The 16,173-nt window shown below is 50.1% G+C and overlaps 1 protein-coding gene across 5 annotated transcripts in view; it reads right to left on the bottom strand.

Moving 5' to 3' along the window:
* Window positions 1-16,173, bottom strand: part of Nod2 (nucleotide binding oligomerization domain containing 2) — a 34,215-nt gene that overhangs the window by 12,661 nt on the left and 5,381 nt on the right. For all 5 annotated transcript variants that reach the window (XM_026392251.2, XM_026392254.2, XM_026392249.2 and 2 more), the window contains exons 2-4: window positions 15,686-16,152; window positions 8,324-8,429; window positions 3,816-5,634 (exon numbers count right to left, since the gene is read on the bottom strand). In XM_026392251.2, coding sequence (XP_026248036.2) covers window positions 3,816-5,634; window positions 8,324-8,429; window positions 15,686-16,144 — 2,384 coding nt within the window. In that variant the 5' untranslated portion in view covers window positions 16,145-16,152. The remainder of the gene's footprint in view (window positions 1-3,815; window positions 5,635-8,323; window positions 8,430-15,685; window positions 16,153-16,173) is intronic.

Raw genomic sequence — 16,173 nt, 5'->3', positions numbered from 1 at the left:
TGCAATGATTTTTTAATCCACAGACAATGGCCCTGACTCCGTGGTTATCAGCTCAGGCACTAGAGTCCCTCATCTGGACATTCTGATCCTGACCAGGCTCTTACTAGCTATTTTCTGTTTCTTTCATCTACAAGAAGGGAACGATCATATTATCACCCTCTCCAGGCTGTACACACACAGCCCTGTGAGCCCCTGGCACATGGTACGAGTCACCTGTCATCAGGAGCACTAGCACGTATGGAACATTCTGTGTGCCTGTCCTGCCATTTCCCAACAGTAACCTTATCCTCACCCCAAGCCCTTGGAGCAGGCACTATTACGATGCTCATTAGAAAGAAATTGAGGCACAGACACGTGAAGTGACTTTGCTAAAGCTGCACAGCACCTACAGGGTTGAGCTTAAGTGGTCTGCTCCAAATCCCACCCCTAACCACCACACCGTGGGCCCCCCTTGTGGCCTCGGATGGCTGCCCGTTCTAGAGAAGTGGTTTTCAGGCTGCAGGTCGTGTGACCCATCAGTGTGTCACAGAACCAATTTTGAAGGTCCTGAGCAGCATTTTTAAAACTGAGATAGGACAGAAGAAGAGAGCAGAGCGTCTCAGAGCTCACGAGGCAAAGTCATCTCATGAAGCTTCTCATTTAGAAGTTCTGAATGCGGGTGCGTCTACTTACGGCTTCCTCTCACTGTGGGGTCACCGTCAAAAACTTTGAAACCCATCACCCTACAGTCAGAGAGAGTCAGGGTGTAAAGAACCCTGCATCGGGTGCTTCACATCCAGGGCTTCCTAGAGGCTGAGGGCTGCAGTTGGCATGGAAACTCCTCCAGTGGAGAGATGCAACCTGGCGCTGTGGGAGAGGAGCTTGGCCTCTCGCCCCCACGCATCTCTCTCTCTCTCTCTCTCTCTCTCTCTCTCACACACACACACACACACACACACACACACAATTATGCCCAAGAAGCAACCTTCTAGTTGTGCGTAGGATAAAGAACAATGGATCTTGGTCTTGGTGGAGGGCCTGAACCACTGGTTCACTTCCTGTTTCCATGATGAAATCTCTCCCATAACTAATACATAAAGAGGAAAGGAGTTATCTGGATACACAGTTAGGAGTTCCAGTTCATGGTCCATTGGCCTGGGTTGCTGTGGGGACGATGGCAAGGCAGCAACTCATGGCAGAAAACATTCTTAACATCACAAGCCAAAGAGCAAAGAGAAAGAGACCGAGGCTGGGTCCCACAGTCCATCTGCCTCAAGGGCACCCCTCCAGAAATCTGCAGACTTCCTACAAGGCCCACTTCTGAAAGGTCCCGCCATCTCCCAGTAGTGCTACTCTGGGGACAAAGCTTTTCACACGTGGACCTTTGGGGAATGCTTATCCAAATGGTGGCGACTGCTAATGGAGACATCAAGCTGGTTCCTCCAGACCAGGGGTTCTCAGTGTGAGACCAGCTGTAACAGAATCACCAGCAGTGTGTGGGACAGCTGTAGGTACCGAGGCCACCCACTGAATGGGAGTTACGGGGGGACAGGCCCGGAAATCTGCACTGCATCAGTTAACTCTGCACACTGTAGTCTGAGCACCATGCATTGGAAACAGCCTGCCTGACCTTTCTCTGAAAATAGAGACAGACCCACAGCTTCCCTAAAGCCCTTTTATTTATTTATTTTTTGATACTGAGGATTGAACTCAGGGACACTTGACCCCTGAGTCCCATCTCCAGCCCTATTTTGTGTTTTATTTAGAGACAGGGTCTCACTGAGTTCCTTAGTGCCTCGCTAAGTTGCTGAGGTTGGCTTTGAACTCACGATCCTCGTATCTCAGCCTCCCAAGCCTCTGGGATTACAGGCGTGTGCCACCGCGCCCAGCTCCCTACAGCCCTCTGCACACCACATGGGAACACTCCTGATCGGTCAGAGAGGACCCACTGAAGAATTCCAGGGACGGATTGGTCTATGAGGATCAAGAACCCCTGGGAGAACCAGCTTAGCAGACAGACGGGCCTCCCGACTCCCCAGCCAGAAGACCACACCTCTTCCCTCCAGAGGAAGTGCAATATGGGGCCGTTACTTGGCCAGATGCTCTGCCTCCCTTCTGTGCCGGGCTCTTGGTCCTGGGAGGCTGACGTCTGTGGCCATCAGCAGCAGGAGCAGATCTGCCTCCTCCGTGGTTCAGCAGAGGAAGGCACTGACCAGAGGCATTGACCAGGGCCAAGCCTGACTCTCCTGGAGCCCAGGCGGCTCAGGATGCCCTGGCCACTCCTTCCTCTCAGCTGATAAGTCCGCCCTCCCTGAGCCTCAGGTCCTTCCCCACCACCACTAGCCCCAGGGCCTGCTCCATTCCCCTTGGCTCTTGGTGACCCCTGCAGACAGTCCCTTTATTAGACTCTTCTCGGCTTACCCCAGTTTAAGTGTGGGATCTGTTTCCTCCAAGACCACAACAGGTACAGCCATACTTACATTCTATGTTACGTTATTAACTTATGACCACAGTCCCTATCTAGGGGCTAATGAAAGCCAATGCACAAGTTCAAGTAGATTCCATGTGTTTGTTTCATGGAGAAAAAAAAGGCTTGCTGATTTGCCTCAGAGAGGACACATCACCTTCATACGTTCAAGGAGGGTCTCTCACCCTTTGCTTGGGGTCAATAAAGGTCACTGAAAGTAGCCCCAAAGCCCCTGAAGATTGTGAACAGATTTTAACTTCTGTCTACAACTTTTTGCTTCTTCATGGGTTCTACCGAATTGCAGTGTTCCCTCCCCTGGGTAATGCTGAAATCCCACCTGCACACTGCACTACCTGATAGGAAAAAAGTGGGCCACTTGGGGCACAGTGGCACACACTTATATTCCCAAAAACTTGGGAGGCTGAGGCAGAAGGATCACCAGTCAGAAGCCAGCCTGGGCAACCTAAGCGAGACACTGTCTCAAAATAAAAATCAAAAGGACTAGGGAAATTGGTATGCCTATTATCCCAGCAGCTTGGGAGGCTGAGGCAGGAGGATCGCAATTTCAAAGCCCGCCTCAGCAACAGTGAGGCGCTCAGCAACTCAGTGAGACCCTGTCTCTAAATAAAATACAAAAAGGGCTGGGGATGTGGCTCATTGGTCGAGTGACCCTGACTTCAATAACACCCCCACCCCCCCAAAAAAACTCTGCACATGACCTTGAGGTTTTCCTAGAGCCTTAGAAGTGCATCCACAGAGATGAGATGGAGAGCAGAAAACTGATAGTCAGAAAAATGTGAAACCCAGTCTGCAATTTCCTGTGTGACTGTCTCTCTCTCTTTTTTAAATATGTTTTTTCAGTTGTAGGGGGACATGATACCCTTTTTTAAATTTTATTTTAAATATGTGGTGAACCCCGGGCCTCACACTTGGGAGACAAGTGTTCTACTGCTGAGCCCCAGCCCCAGCCTGTGACTGTCTCTATTTGTTGGTTTGTTTTCATGGCACTGGGGATTGAACTCGGGGAGTGACAAATGCTAGCCGCTGTGTGACTCACTTCACGTGTCTGAGCCTCAAATCAAGGACAAGGGGGATAATAACGGCCCTGCTGCCAGCGCAGAGTGGCTGTGGATATTAAATGAAATCATACTGGAAAGCGCAGCAAGCACCGTACCTAGCAGACGGGACATTGACTAAGGCGTGGCTGTCACATATTGACACTAAAGCCCAGAATGGGGAAGGGTCTGGCCTGTGTCGTACCAGGGGGTGCGCCTGGACATCTGGATCCCAACGGGCACTCCCACACTTAACTTTGCGGTCCTGTCTCCCCCGCCCGCCACGCCCGACCAGCAATGCCAGCAGCACTCACTAAAGAGCCTTGCAGATACCCAGGCAAGGCAGCAGCTGCTCCACGCCAATGTCACCCACAGAGTTATGGTCCAGCTGCAGGGCCACGGGCCGCTGGAGGTGCCGCAGCACAAAGGCCAGGGCGGCACACTCGGCGGGGCCCACCCTGCAAAACGTCAGCTTGAGGTGGCCGACATCCAGCCCGCGCACCGCCTCCCGCGCCAGCCGCTCCTCCTGCATCTCATACAGGCTCCGGATGAGCCAGATGAACCCGGGCATGGCGTGCATGCTCTTGGCCTCACCCGGCACAGCTGGCGGGATGGACTGGAAGTGCTTACGGAGGCTGCGGGATAGACAGCGGCGAGTACAGGCTCGTCGGCGCCGGAGCAGGGCCTTTTTGGACACCTGGCACGGAGCCAGCAGGTCCCGGTGCTCCTGGGACAAGAGCCCTGCCAGGAAAGCTGCTGTGATCTGAAGGTTGTGCGGCTCGGCCTCCTGCAGCAAAGCCACCACGCTGCCCTCCTCACACCCGGAGCCCTGGACGCACAGTGTGGGCAGCAGGCGGGCCAGTGGAGAGCTGCCCGGCCTGTGGCAGTTGAAGAGGCGTCTGAACGAGGCTACGGGCACGTCAGGGCTCAGCGCCAGGTAGATGGCGGCAAAAAAGCACTGGAAAGTAATGTGCAGGAATTCCAGGGCTGGCGCGCTCCCTGGCACCCCCCGCTGGGCACACACCAGGAAGCCAAGAGAAATGTCATCAGGGTCCACCTGGGCTGCCTGCAGCTGCTGGGCAGAGAACACGTAGCAGCACAGGCCCAGGCCCCAGAGAGCCAGTCGACCAAGGTGCAGGAGGGTGGAGAGCCTGCCTCGGAAGAGGCCGGGTCCCCGGACGTGGGAGGCCATGTCTGGCGGGGAAGCCCGCAGCAGGAAATGCTGCAGGATCAGAAGGTACATATCTGTGGTCGTCTTTGGGGACCCCCCTTCCTGCAGCAGCAGTTCCTGGTGGCATCTGGACACCATCCATGAGAAAACAGGAAGATGGCATAAGCCGTAGAGGGCTGAGGTCGCTTGGAGCAGGTGGAGGAGGCGGTCCGCCATCCCCGGCTCAGGATGGCACCTCCTCAGGTAAAGCTCGATGGCCTCCTTTGAGAAGCCCCTCAGGTGGCACTCGGTGCACGTGTACTTCCTGAGGAGGGCCGACACGGCGTCTGGGCGGCTGGTCAGCACCTTGCGTGCGTTCTTGAGCAGGTTGCCCTGCAGGAGGTTGAAGAGCAGAGTGGGGACTGACGTGGGGTCCGACGGGGAGCAGTGGCGCTCGCCATCGGTGAACCTGAACCTGAACTCATCGAAGCCGTCGAAGGTTAGCAGGACGCGGTCGGGGTGGTCGAGGAGGAACTGAAAGACGTCCTGCTGGCCCGCATCGGGCCAACAGCAGTGCTCAAAGATCAGCGTCCTCAAGGACAGCGGTTTGGTCACGCACTGCAGCTGCCGGCAGCTGAACGGGAAGACGAACAGAAAGTCCTGGAAGTGCTGCCCAGTCGCCCAGAGCAAGTGCAGCCGCTGCAGGAGTGTGCTCTTGCCGCTGCCCGCCTCGCCCACCACCAGCACGGTGTCCGCGTCTTTGTTGAGGTGTCCCTGGGCTCTGAAGAGCTCCTCCAGCCCCAGGGTGGCGGGGCTCTTGTGCAGGGCCCCGGCCGTGCCCACCTCCGTGCGCAGCTCCAGGGTGTTCTCTGTGTACACGTCGTCCAGGCACAGATTCTCCGCGCCGTCGTAAGTGCTGAGGCAGCGGGACTGCGCGGACACCGTGCTCCTCAGCTTGGAGACGTACTTCTGGCAATCTGCAGCTGGAAGACAGCAGAAGAGCGGATGAGGACGAGACTGTGGTCAAGGTGGGACCCGGCCGGAGCGGGCTGCACGGAGGAACGTGCTGATAGGAGAGAGGGGCCAGTGGGCGCCCATTAGCTGGGGACTTCGAAGAACCTTCCTAAACCTCAGTTGCCTCCCCTGTGAAGTGGGGAGACTGGCGGTCACCACCTTATGGAACTTTACCACGCATCAACTGAGATAATGTATGTCCGGTGCCAAGAACAATGTCCCTCACAAAGTAAATGCTCCAAAGACATCAGCCAGTGCCCTGACTACTACTGACTCCAGACTGACTGCGGGGAGTGGGCTCCAGTCATGAGACCTGTGTTCTGATGCTGTTCCCACCATGTTGGCCGGGTGGCTTCACACAAGTCCCCTCACCACTCATCTTCAGTCACCTCTCCCTGCAGGGAAGCAGGATCTAAGGGCTTAGGATTCTGCAGTCAGACACACCTGGGTTTAAATCCTGGGTCCAGGGGCTGGGGTTCTGGCTCAGGGGTAGAGCGCTTGCCTAGCACGTGTGAGGCACTGGGTTTCATCCTCAGCATCACATAAAAATAAATAAACAAGCAAATAAGATGAAGGTATCGTGTCCATCTATACCTAAGAATATAAAAAATTAAAAACCTGCATCCACCATTCATTTGGGGACACCACCTAACCTGTCCAGGCCTTGGTTTTCTGATCTATAGAAATGGGAACATCCACATCTTGAAGAACTGTTTCAGGGGCAGTGAGATGAGTGGGGTTTAGAAGGATATCTGGCACTTGGTAAACAATCCAAAAGTGGTATTCACTGTTCTCATTACTGGTACAGGCACTGCAGTGCCCCCCGGGCAAAGATGTCCACATCCTGATTCCTGGAGCCTGTGACTATGTTCCCTTACATGGTAAAAGGGATTAGGTGGCTGTGGTAAGAGGAACCTGCAAAAATCTGAGTGGTCCCAGGCACTGGAGGGCCTCAAGGTCACCGTGGTTCCCAGGCCAAGCACTCAGACAAGACCCTCTGATTCTGCCAGCACGTCCCCATCCTCTTCTTGTCCCCTCTGCAGGGAGAGTTCGCATGCCCAGGGTGCATCCAGAGGGCTGATGCTTTCCTTTATCATCCTGGTTCCAGTGTGTGCAAACCACTTCCTGTGTGAGGGGTCAGTTCCTCTTTTGGGAAATAGAGAAGTGCCGGTCCCAAGAGCTAGGCTGGTAGGACATCAGCACAGTTTACATCATCAGAGCCGCACTGCCCCCAACCAAACACTGGCCCGCTTGTTCTCAACCTAGGAGCCAACAGGTACTTTTTGCAGAGAGCTCTCAGCTCAATGAATTTTGCAGTTGCTCTGTGTCTATGTTTTTTTATGTTTTGGTCATTTTTAAGATGGAGTCTTGCTGTGCTGCCTAGACTGGACTCCAACTCTTGGGCTAAGTGGTCCTCCTGTGGCTGGGACTACAGACATGTGTCACCTCTTTTGCTCCCAGAGCTATGCTTACTGTTGCTCTTTCTGCCCTTTGGCTATATCAGGAGCACTAAGCAGACACCAGAAGCTATAGACCTTTCTTTCCAATACCCTGACTTCCATCGCAGATTCACAGCCATGGTTAACGACACCAAATTCCTCAAAAAAAAAAAAATTCTCATTTTAAAGATATCAATGGACATATCACTTGTCACCTTCAGCAGCACCTGCCCCCATGGCACGGTGTCCCCACTGCCTGCCTCGCCAGCTATGCTTGATGATATCAATAATCGTTAACCAAGGGCCAGCTGGGTTCTGTGCATTGATGTCTCTATCCTGCCCTTGAAGGAGATGACACACAGCCACATGCCAAGCACAGGCCTGCAGCCATCCCGCCCTCAGGCCCGCTCGCTGCTGAGAGGCCAGGACTCAGGGTGCGAAACCCATCTGTCAGCACCAGGCACACAGCTCAAGGGCCTTCGGTGCTGATGAGCTTTCCCTCTCGAGGCTGCTGGAACAAGACTCAGGGAGCGCCCGGCTTGCATCTTCTCTTTACAATGGAAGATTTCTTCTCCCCTCAAGACCGTGCAGGTGAGGACAGTTTGCAGTCACACCCGTCTCCACTGCTTCGTCACTTAACCTGCCTGCCCAGTTTCCACATCTGTAAAGTGGAGGAAACACCTAATTCCCAGGGTTATTGCAAAGGGCATTTATTGTCCGGTGTGTTGTAGCTGTGTGCACAGGCCTCTCCCATCCCCGGGTGGGGTTGGTGAGCATGGGCACTGAGGGGTGCCACGTTCCCTAAATCCACTTGGTCCCTGAGGTTCTGATCATGAGTAGCTACATTTCAGAGATCAAGAGATACCCAGCCCACCTCTAAAAGTGAATCTGGATCTTCTTAGCGCAGATGACAAGAGTTGGCACGGTAAGGGGCTCTTGTGGTTAGCCCTTGCTTCATGGCAGCTCCAGCAATCACGATGCCGCACAGGACGTGACCAAAGCTAAGGGACAAGGTCAATAATTTCATCCTTTCATTCCCTCCCTGTAAGCCTGATGAGTCCGGGAGCCATGTTAGCTTTAAAATGAGGGAACTGACTTTCGTGGGAGGCTGATGCAGAGCCAATATGTGGGTGCCAACGGATGCATGCTCTGCTATTAACCATGAATCTGCGCTGACTTCCTTTCCCTTTCTGACAAACTGAGAAGAACAAACACATACCCACTAAAGGCAGGGGCAATGGGACTGGTAATTCCAGAATGTGCCGGAGAAGGAAAGCAGCCAATCCATTTGCCTTCACTGCGGCAAGATCAAGCAGCCTCCTTGCCTGTGGGAGAAGAAGAAGCCATTATTTCTCCAGAAGGGCTGAGGAGGGGTGTGGGAAGGTTTCGACCAAGTACAAGTTGAGCATCTCTAATCTGCAAACCTGAAATAGGAAATGCTCTCAAATCCAAAACTTTCTGAGCATCAACACGACGACGTCACAAGGGGACGATTCCATACTATGAAACTGTTGCATGCACAGAATTATTTGAAATATTGTATAAGATTATCTTCAGGCTATGTGTGTAAGGTGTAGATGAAACATAAATGAATTTCACTTTTAGATTTGGGCCTCATCCCCAAGATGTTTTATTATGTATATGCAAATATTCCAAAATCTGAAAAAAAAAAAATAGAAAACCAAGACACTTCTGATTCAAGCATTTAAGATAAAAGATACTCTATATGAACTACAACGCCATAGGATCTCTCTGCCATCACAACAAAAGACCTGGAAAACAAATAAATTATCACAGGAGTTAAAAGAAGTTGGTACAATATTGGATGGTGAAATGAACACACTCATCCAATTTGGCTCCTTCTCCAAACCCACTCAAGAAGTAAATACCTAAAAAAATAAACAAATGTACAAAGATAAGGAAAATGATTCCAGATGCTGTCGATGACTTGAAAGAAAAGTGATTTCAAGTCTCATGGCTTCCATGCTTGAACATAATCTCTGTTCTTGATCCCCAGCCTGAACTGGTCCCTGAATCTGGGCCTGGCTCATCAATTGCCCATTTGCCATCTCCACTCATATACACCCACACATGTGCCAAGCCTAGAGCCATCCTCATATCAGCTGAAGTCAACGCCATCTTCCAGGTGCTTAGCCCCAGAGGTTTGAAGTCACCCTTGAAGCTTCAATCCACCAGAAATCCTTTGGGCACCATTAAGTATACCTAGAACACTGCCCAATGGAACTAGAAATCAACTACAAATGTGAGCCACGCGCGAGATTTAAAATCTTCCAACAGCCACCTTCTTTAATGTTTAAAAGATGAAATTGATTTTAACTATATATTCCATTTAACCCAAGATATGCAAGGGATTACCATTTCAACACATAGTCAATATTATTAAAAAAAATGAGTGTGATAATGCAGCATTCTTTGCTCCATATTGTCTCTAAAATCTGGTGTGTCTTATGCACTCAGAGAATATCCGTGTGGACCACGTGTTCTGAGCACTCAGTGCCCACACATGGCCTCGTCAACAGCTGCAGAGCCCCGCCATTCCCCCGTACCCCCTCTAGAACACCCTGCTCACCTAGAAAACCTCAGAGCCTGCCAAATGGGCCTCCCTTCTGTGTCCTTACCTCGTCATCTCCTTTATAAACAAAAGATCCTCACACCTCCTGTTAAACAGCACCATCAAACCCTGAGTCCACAGTAAACTTCACGGCACAAAACAGACAAAGGTCTCTGTCCATAACCGTCTGGCTCCCAGCTGCACCCGACCTCCCTCTTCCTCCTCTTCCCTGCCCACCCGACTCAGCACTGGCCTCCTATTCCCTGGGAATCCCAGCATGTTCCTGCCTCTGGGCCTCTGCTCTGGCTGCATCCCCGGCCTGAAATGCCCTCTCCCCACCTGGGCCATGGCGAATTCCCTCCCCTCCTCCTGTTCTTTGCCCAGATTCCATCTTCCCAGTGGGATCTCTCAACTACTCTATTTAAACATGAACTCACTTGCTCCCTGCTCTCCCTACCCTCTCCACGTCCAGAACACTCCACCCACTCTCCGTGGCACGAGCACTTTCTAACACACTCTGCAGCTCAATTCCTTCTGCCCCTAGAAGAGTACCGGGCCCACTCCCAGGGCTCAAGAACTGGCTGAATGAAGGAACAGGAGGGGACTCACAAGACTCCGGAAAGCCAAATCCCAAGCCAACGATAGGGAAGTCAGGAAGTGCATAGGTCTAGAATCTGTCAGGGGGCTCTGAGACTCTCATCATCTGGTACCTCTGGAACCAAAGGAAATGACAAAGGCAAGCACTGAGTCAAAGTGGTCTGTGAACTAGGTCTCCAGATGCCCTTGCCCACTCCAAGCCACCAGCAAATATCCCTGCCTGCCGTGGCAAAGTCGGCCTATTGATATTCTGGAAAGGGTAAAGAGAGGATCCCTGGCTGGGTGTGATGGCACACGCCTGTAATCCCAGCGGCTCGGGAGACTGAGGCAGGAGGATCACAAGTTCAAAGCCAGTCTTAGCCATTTAGTGAGGCCCTACGCAATTCAGTAAGATCCTGTCTCCAGATAAAATACAAAAAAGGGCTGAGGATGGGGCTCAGTGGTTAAGAGCCCATGGGTTCAATCCCTGGTACCAAAAAAAAAAAAAAAAAAGAAGTGGGAGGTGGATCTCTGGATTATGAGACATCAGGCACAATTAAATTAATCATACACCAAACACAGGTTTAATGACCCGGTGCAAAACAAACGCTGAACACTGAAACTTTTCCTACCAGCACCCACGCCTCTCAGCCCCTGGGCTCCCAGGACTCTGGTTATCAGACCTTTACCTCCAGGTGGGTCTAGGCAAGGAATTTGGTCAATCCAGAAGGAAAGTCTAAAGATGCAGATAAACAGATAGATAGATAGATATCTCAATCTGCCATTTCCCAAAATCTCTACAGTGGAATGCATAGCAGACAAATTTCACCTCACTCTCATTGAATTTTAAAGTTCTCTATTTCAATAACAAGAAGGACAACCAAGGACTACCATATATGCCCAAAGAAAATATTTAATATGGGAGGTAAAAGTCAAACCAGTGGGGAAAGGGAAAGCAACTCGTTGGATAGAAAAGTTTATGTGTGATGAAGGAAACAACCTAACCTACCCAAGCAAACAAAACACAACAAAATAACTATCATTGTGATCTTTAAGGAAAAGAAAAGATTGTATTCATAAAACAAGAGCAAGATGCTATAATAAAGGAATAGTCAAAATTGCCCTTGCACATTAAAAGTGTGATAGCAAAAATGAAAAATTTAAGAGTTTACAATAGAGAATATCATATATAAAATAGAGCAAAAAATAGAAATGGAAAATAGAAGAAAATTAAAGAGTTAGTCAAGAAATTCTAACATTCAAGTAATTATAATTGCATAGAGAAGAGAGAAAATAAAGTGGAATAAACTCATCAATTAAATTTCCCAGAACATAAAGATATGAGCTTCTGCATTCAAAGAGCCTGTTGGGTATCCAGCACCCGAGGCACATAAATGTGAAATTTCAGAACGTCGAGAACCAAAAGAAAATCTGAAAAGCTTCCAGAAAGACATATACAATGGTTTTAGGGTTCTTAGCAGCAACATCCGGAAGAGAAGGTAACGGAATAATGTCATCAGAATTCTAAAGGAAAATGATGGCCAACATAGAATTTTATACCCAGTCTAACTGTCAATAAAGTGTGGTTGAAATGACAGACACACATTCTTTCTCATGAATTTACTAGAAGACATATGATCTATCATGATGGAATAAATAATAAAAGAAGAAGACATAGTATTCAGGATACAGGAAACCCAACACAGGAAGGCCAATATCAGGATGATGGCTGGGGGCTACACAGAGGGCCACCTGTTTAGACGGAATCACCATTGACTCAAATTTAAGGGCCGTCACCTCCGAGATCACAGGTAAGCCTGGTCCTCATCCTTATCTGTCTGTGACTTGTCTTCACCATGAACTAGCATCGTTCCTCTCAACCCTGCTGCCTAAGTCAGCTGAGGACATTCATCTCACCCCACAGGAGTGCTTGTCTTGACCTCTTCCTGGGAGCCAGAATAGCCTTTGGTGAGCTCACAACTGGGTGAAAGAGAAACCCACGTCCCCTGACCATATTCCCACTGGACATGCAGCTCCACTCTCATACCTGTGCTTCCTGATCCTCCAGCCTGACCTTTTCCACCAACCTCCCAGAGTCCCCTATAAACTCCCAGGGAAGGCAGGGCCAGTCCACATCCACAAGACCCTGTTAGGCTTCCCTGACCTGGGAACACTGATCTAAGAAGGGGCAATTTGGCCCTTTCCTTACACAACAATGTGTGGCTTGCTACTCAGTTTTTCAAAAGAAAAAAAAAATCCAGCATTTAAGGGTTTAGTTTAAAAGGTGCTAAAACCATAAAGCAAAGGAATGATTAACACCAAAGTTAGGCCAGACGTTGCCTCTGGTTGTTGCAACTGAAGAAGGGTCTGGGTGCTGATAGCGTTCTATTTCTTAATCGGGGTGATGCAACATATTTATCCTGTACGTATGAAATTTATCCACTATTTTGTAGGCATGGTATGTTTCCCAATCTAAAAATGTTTAAGTTAATATTGTGACAGGAGCAAGCAATTCAGAGCTCACTCTGACACCCCAGTCCCATTAACTTTAGCAGTTGCATGAGTCACACGGACAGTTGATATCACAGCTGGTGTTACCAGTCTCAGGTTTCCTAACAACTGTTATTCCCAACTGAGCAAAACCACAGGAAGCCCTCACATTTTATGACAGAGAAAGAACACAAGAGCTGGGTGCAGTGGTGCACGTCTATGATCCCAGCAGCGAGGGACACTGAGGCGGGAGGACTGCAAGTTCAAAGCCAGCCTCAGCAAAAGTGAGGTGCTAAGCAACTCAGTGAGACCCTGTCTCTCTATAAAATACAAAATAGAGCTGGGGATGGGGCTCAGTGGTTGAGTGCCCCTGATACTCCCCTCACTCCCCGAGGAAAAAAAAGAAAAGAAAGAAACAACTTAAACTTTGGAGAAAAACAGACCTGGATTCAAATTCTAGCTGGCCCCTTCCCAGATGAGCAATTTGGATGGTTTCCACACTGTCAAGGAAGACTGTAGTCACACCACACCATTGGGAAGACATAGTGAGGCTTAAATGATGTAGTAGAGGGAAAAGGCTGAGTACAGCGTGGGCCACATAGTAGGTCCTTTTAAACACATATTTGATGTTTAAGGGAGCCTAGGTAAGGCTAGGTTGAGGATAAGGAAATACACTACTCCGTCTTCAAGCTGGCTGATTATTTATAGTGCAGATACATTGAGGCAGCAACAGTAGCAATGGTTACTTTATGGATTTAGTTCCTTAGCTTGCATTTTGTTTCATTCCACAGTCCTTTCCAGCCCCCAACCTGATATCATTGTCAATGGTCAGTGGTAGCACCTCTATGTAGGAAATTGCAAGGTTCCCCGTGGGGGTCACGTTAATAGGACATACCACAGTTACCACCCACACTGAATCCGAAATTCGGCCTTGTGGGGGGCGCGCACCAAACACCAAAGCACAACTTGAAGGAAACTCAGAGAAAGGTGGATTCTAAACACCTAGAGCTCGCTGGGCCGCCCTTGGCCCCTCCCCCAGTCCTCAGCTCTGCTCCCCACTGTCCCTTCCACAGCTCAGCTCAGTCCCCACTTTCCATGTGGCTTCTGCGGTCCACTTAGTTCTTTCTCAGGAGGGATTCTTAGTTCATGAAATCCAGCCCGTCTTCGTGCCCAATCTAAGCATTTTAAGGTCCTTAGTTTCCCTCTATATTCTGCTTCAGCTGCATCTCATAGACTTTGATAATAATATTCTCATTTGGGGGGCAGTGCCAGGGATGGAACTCAGGGTGCCCAACCACTGAGCCACACCTCCAGCCCTATTTTGTATTTTATTTAGAGATAGGGTCTTGCTGGGTTGCTTAGCACCTCATCTTTTTTTTTTTTTTTTTTTTGGCTGAGACTGGCTTTGAACTCACAATCCTCCTGCTTCAGTCTCCCAAGCTGCTGGAATTACAGGCCACCTCACCCAGCTCTCATTATTATTTTGATCTTAATTACTTTCTGATTTCCAGTATGATTTCTTCTTTGATCCATAAGCTATACCATTTTTTTTTTTCTTTACCAATCCAAATCCTTCCTCTGTCTGGGCCCTAGGCATCTCAGCTAGCTTCTCCAAATCCCTCAGAGCATCCAGACCAGACCACACTGCTGATCACTTGATCAGAGACAACCAGACATTAACTTGTAACTTCCTGGGTGGGCCACTTCTATCCCTCCAATAAAACACAAGAGACTTGAACAGGTAGGCTCTCGGGGTGTGATCGTAGGTCTTATCTGCACCAGTTAGACAGGACCACAATGTGTCTGCACTGTGAATAATTAGCCAACTTGAATCAACTTGAAAACAGAGTAGTTTATTTCATCATCCTCCACCTAGCCTTGCCTAGGTCCACACATCAAATATGTGTTTAAAAACAGGCAAAAATAAAAACTACAAATTTCCCCAATTCAGACCATTCTAAAACTCCAACTGAACTCCACTCCATTCATTCACTCAGCAATCCATTCATTTCAGCAGCAAGTGTTTACAGAGCACTTACCATACATAGTACCATGGACTCTGAGTACCAACTTCAGGTAAGAGCCTGGAATGTGATAAGCTCTGAATAGTGTCTGGCTGAATAAATGAGTGAATGAATTAGTGATGAATGAACGGTCAAGGCTGTGGTCCAACAGTAGCTCTCTGCTCAACCACCATCATCCAAACCACTTTCCTGGGCCTTAATTCCCTATTCTGTCAAGTGGAATGTGAATGCCTCTTTTCCATCTGGAGGCCTGACGATCGCTGTTTGAGGAAAATAAAACAGCATTTCAAAAAAATACCCACAGACGCTTTTCTGTCCTTGCGGGGTCTCCGTTGAATCATCGTATTTTCAGGGACAGCTACATCCCGGCTCCAAACGCCTGTGATCTAACATGATTTCCCATTAGAAATCCTACGAGGACACATTAGTGCGTTGCGTGCTATTTCAATTATTGATACAGACTTAATATAGTGAAGCGTTATGCTCTGTTGAGCTGTTCATTTAAAAGACAGCGATAAGCATGTGCAAGGACAGAACGTGGCTTGAAATAACAGCAGTCAGGGGTGACGTGGATGCGTGCTTCCTATGTGCCATATTAAATTCTCCCCAAAATCACGTAAGATAAGTATGGAACTATTTAGAGTGCTGTTCAGATGAGGAAACTGAGACAGGAGAGACTAGGATGCACAGGTTCCACACAGAAGTCGGAAGCACCCCGAGCTGACCTTGACCCTGCATCATTCCGGCACCAGAACCGGAGCCCGGCGACACCTCCTGCCCTCACAAGCAGTGGTTCACTGCCAGTAGCCAAGGGCAGCTCCTCCCCTCCTGGCTGTGTTACCCCACAGGCTGCCCTCCCAGGCACAGTCTGATGACTAAGAGCCTTTCCTGTGAACGCCGACCCCAGGCTGTGCCTCACCCTCTGGGAGGACGTGAAAATGGGCAGTCTGATGTCATCACACTCGTACTGGCTGATGAAGCCGCGCTCCCGCACCAGGTCCAGCACAGCCTCCACGTGGCTGTACAGTCTCCTGACGATGGCCGGCCGGTGACTCCGCAGGTCTCGGGCTGGGTGGAGTGAGTGGGGGTCCCAGCCGCCACGTGGCTCCGGGGACTGACCGCCGGCCTGGGCTTCCTGGAGAGCTGCGACCAGCTTCTCACAGCCCCATGCACCCTTGTTCCCGACAGTGTCCAGCAGGCGCCTGGCCAAGCGGGAAAGAGGCTGGCCTGGGAGGCTGAGGCTCTCGTAGTCCTCCCAGGACAGGACTTCCCAGGACAGCAGCCAGTCCAAGATGCTCTCGAAGCCCTCCAGGGACCCGGAGACCAGCAGCCCCACCAGGTGACTCCTCTGTGCCTGGAGAGCCTCCTGGGAGCACATCTCACAACCTAGGGAGAGAACGGACGGAG

This window comes from Urocitellus parryii, chromosome 15 (assembly GCF_045843805.1).
Source record: "Urocitellus parryii isolate mUroPar1 chromosome 15, mUroPar1.hap1, whole genome shotgun sequence".
Lineage (NCBI taxonomy): Eukaryota > Metazoa > Chordata > Mammalia > Rodentia > Sciuridae > Urocitellus > Urocitellus parryii.
This window is presented reverse-complemented; position numbering and strand designations above follow the sequence as displayed.